Genomic DNA, 2,963 nt, shown 5'->3' with positions numbered 1-2,963 from the left:
CTCTTATCCAGGAGTTGGTCTCAGGCCGATGAGTGTCCTAGTTCCTAGTTAGACACATTCTTTGTAAAAACCCTTGTGGGTAAGAAAGGTATTCGATACCTTTTGCTTTCAGGCGTCGGTTTACGTTTTCTTCAGGAGATAGCAAAACACCGGGATTTGCACTGGGGTCAGGGGGCTTAACACTAAACACACGGCAATCACAAAGTGCCGGCCCCTTCCTATGGAAGCGTCCCCAGAGCCCCGGTGGGCCCAGCTGCCGGGCAGCTGGGGGTGGGGTGGGGGGAGCAGCTGGGAATGCCACGGTCGGGGCCCTGGCTGCCTGGCACGTCCATCAGGTGGTCACAGGGCCAGCACTGGGCCCAGAGTAGCTCCAGAGAACAGCACTGGGGCCTTCTGGCCAGAGGAGGTAACAGAAATGGGTTGGTGCTTCCAAAGGCCCTGGAAACAGCAGGCAGGGCCAGATGCTGCTGCGGCTGCAAAGGGCAGGCCCGAGAGCCCGGCCTTCCTCTAGCTGCCTCGGGGGCAGAGCCTGGCTCCTGAGCAGAGGGCTGCCCGAGTCACAGAGTCACAGAGCCGGGAGGGCCTACAGCCCCTCTCGGGAGATCCTCCGGAAGGAGAAAGACTAGCGCCCTTGGGCTGAGGCTCCCACCCGCGACCCCCAGCGGCCTCTGTGCACAGAGGGCCAGGCAGCTGCTGCCCTCGGGCCAGTCCTTTCTGTCCAATGTCTTAGAGTTTCCAGAGAAGAGAAGTGCCCCACTTTGGAGTATTGTTGGCCTGCCTGGAGAAGGGGACGGTGGCAGCACGGAGCCTGCCACACAGGCCTGCCCTCTTCCTAATACCTCAAGGCGGTGGGGTTGGGAGAGAATCAGAGCAGATGGCGAGGAGTCACGGCAGTTTCCTCTGAAAGTTCTCGGGCCTTCCCCGAGTCCTGGGATCTCACCAGGAAGGCTGGCGTTCGGGGAAGCCTTGGAGGCGGGGCTCCCGAGGGAGTGTATGGGGTCTGCCTGACAGAATCGGAGCAGTGACGATGGTCAGGGACCACAGGGAAGGGGAGCGTGGCACGCCCCACGTGGGAATTCACAAACTGGGGGGAGGAGGGGCCGTCCGTGGGAGAGAAGTGAGCCTGGCTCCAGTCCCGGCCTCCTCTCCTGGAGCCGGTGGGGACCAGAGGAGCCTTGAGTCGAGGTCCCCGGCCCCCAGGAGCCCCCCACAAGGTGGGCTGACTCTGTGAGGGCGTTCTGGCCGGGAGGGAGGAGCTGGCTTGGCCCTTGGAGAGTTTCAGGCGTGCGAGGAGTTGGGTCTCCAGCCCCGGACCAGCGTGAATCGCAGGGGTGGGAGGGCCTGCTGCCGGCCGGGGCCCAGGCACGAGGGGCTGGTTCTGAGTCCTGACGCTCCTCAAAAAACTCCACAAACTATCCCGTCTTATTTGGCAAAAGCTCATTTTTTCCAAAGTTCGAAGACTCGGTCAACAGAAGGAAGAGGATCCTATGGAAGGAGGAAGAGGACGAGCCCCAGGACGCCGACCCAGTCTCAGCCCACGGCTGGCTGGGGGCCGGGAGGGCCGCTCCTGGAGACGGCGGCGCGCAGTGTTCACCGGCCCCGGGAGGAGCGGGAGGCGTCCTCCCTGCACCTGGAGAGGGTGAGCTGGCGCTCCAGCTCGGCCTTCAGCCCGACGCCAAGGCCAGTGGAGACATCGTAACCTACAAGTCCCGCCTTACGCCCCCCACCCCCACGTGCACTGCTGCCCTGGAAATGCACACCCGGGAACCGCTCGGTACCTACAGTGCAGACATATATATATAATAGAGAGAGAACTATACAGCACGGAGTCCCAGCACAGTGAGAGCCGACACGGGATCGTGTCTGGCTGACGCGGAGGACGAGCCGGGCCCGTCCTGGTGCGGCAGGAGCCCTCTGAGGTCCTGGGGCGCAGCGGGGTGTTCCGAACCGTTGGGGGAGGCCGGAGGCAGTGCCCCAGCCTCTCAGAGGGGCCCGGGGGGTGAAGCTGTGCCGCACGCCCCACCGAGGAGCGAGGCCCCCACCGCAGGGCACGTTTCTTCCCCCTCGAGAGTACACAAGCCACTTTCCAAGGGGGGCCCAGGTGACGGCCCCAGGGTGTCGGGGAGCAGCAGCGCCGGCCTGGCCCCCTCGGCCCCGGGGCTCCCGACGAGGAAAGTGCAGCTGGCCGTGTGGGCCGAGGACAGGGCGGTCACTAAGGCAGTGCTGCGGGCGGGCAAGTCGAGAGAGGAGGGAAGGCGGGGCCCAGACGTGGCCTCCCAGGACCCCGGGGACGCGGCCCGGCACCCGGCCCAGGGTCATGTGGCCACCGCCTCCAGGTAGCTCTGCAGCTTGCGCACGGTGGTCTCATCCAGGGAGAAGAGGTCGAAGTCAAAGGTGGTGTTGGTGACGTTGAAGTGGCCGGTCTCCTCGATCAGGTTCACGATCTGGAGGGTGGCGGCAGGTGGCTTCAGGGGACAGGGCGCTAGGCTGGGGTGGACCCCGCCCCCCACCAGGCCCTCGAGGAGAACGGAGGGTGATTCCCTGTGGCTGCCTAACCGGGTCAGCAGCCCACAGGCCTCAGGGGCACCCCGCCCAGGACTCCTCTGAGACGCTTTGCCCTCAGGGGGCCGCGGGGTGGGTGGCTGCATCCAGTACCTGCTGCAGCACGTTGCGCTCCCGCAGTGCCATCAGCCTCCGGTGCAGCTCCACCAACTCATCAGTGTAGGCCTGGGGGACAGAGAGGCGCTCAGCAGGGGGCCCAGCGTTGCCCTGTGACCACACCCACGTCAGCTCCAGGCTGGTGCTCCCCCCACTCCCCCAGCCCCCACCTTGTCGTAGCCCCCCCCAGCCCCGCCTTGTCGTAGGCCCCTCCCCACTCCAGCCTCCGCTTTGTCATAGGCCCCACCCCACTCCAGCCCCACCTTGTCGTAGGACCCTCCCCACTCCAGCCCCCACCTTGTCAT

General features: G+C 65.3%; 1 protein-coding gene across 3 annotated transcripts in view; it reads right to left on the bottom strand.

Moving 5' to 3' along the window:
- Positions 1-1,229: 1,229 nt before the first annotated feature.
- MLLT1 (MLLT1 super elongation complex subunit) overlaps positions 1,230-2,963 on the bottom strand; it is a 63,308-nt gene continuing 61,574 nt past the window's right edge. For all 3 annotated transcript variants that reach the window (XM_024134372.3, XM_024134373.3, XM_055081212.1), the window contains 2 exons: positions 2,656-2,727; positions 1,230-2,444 (listed from right to left, as the gene is read on the bottom strand). In XM_024134372.3, the coding sequence (XP_023990140.1) occupies positions 2,316-2,444; positions 2,656-2,727 (201 nt within the window). In that variant the 3' untranslated portion in view covers positions 1,230-2,315. The remainder of the gene's footprint in view (positions 2,445-2,655; positions 2,728-2,963) is intronic.

The sequence above is a fragment of the Physeter macrocephalus genome, chromosome 2 (genome assembly GCF_002837175.3).
Source record: "Physeter macrocephalus isolate SW-GA chromosome 2, ASM283717v5, whole genome shotgun sequence".
In the NCBI taxonomy this organism is placed as follows: domain Eukaryota; kingdom Metazoa; phylum Chordata; class Mammalia; order Artiodactyla; family Physeteridae; genus Physeter; species Physeter macrocephalus.
Note: the sequence above shows the minus strand (reverse complement) of the source record. Positions and strands in the feature narration are given on the sequence as shown.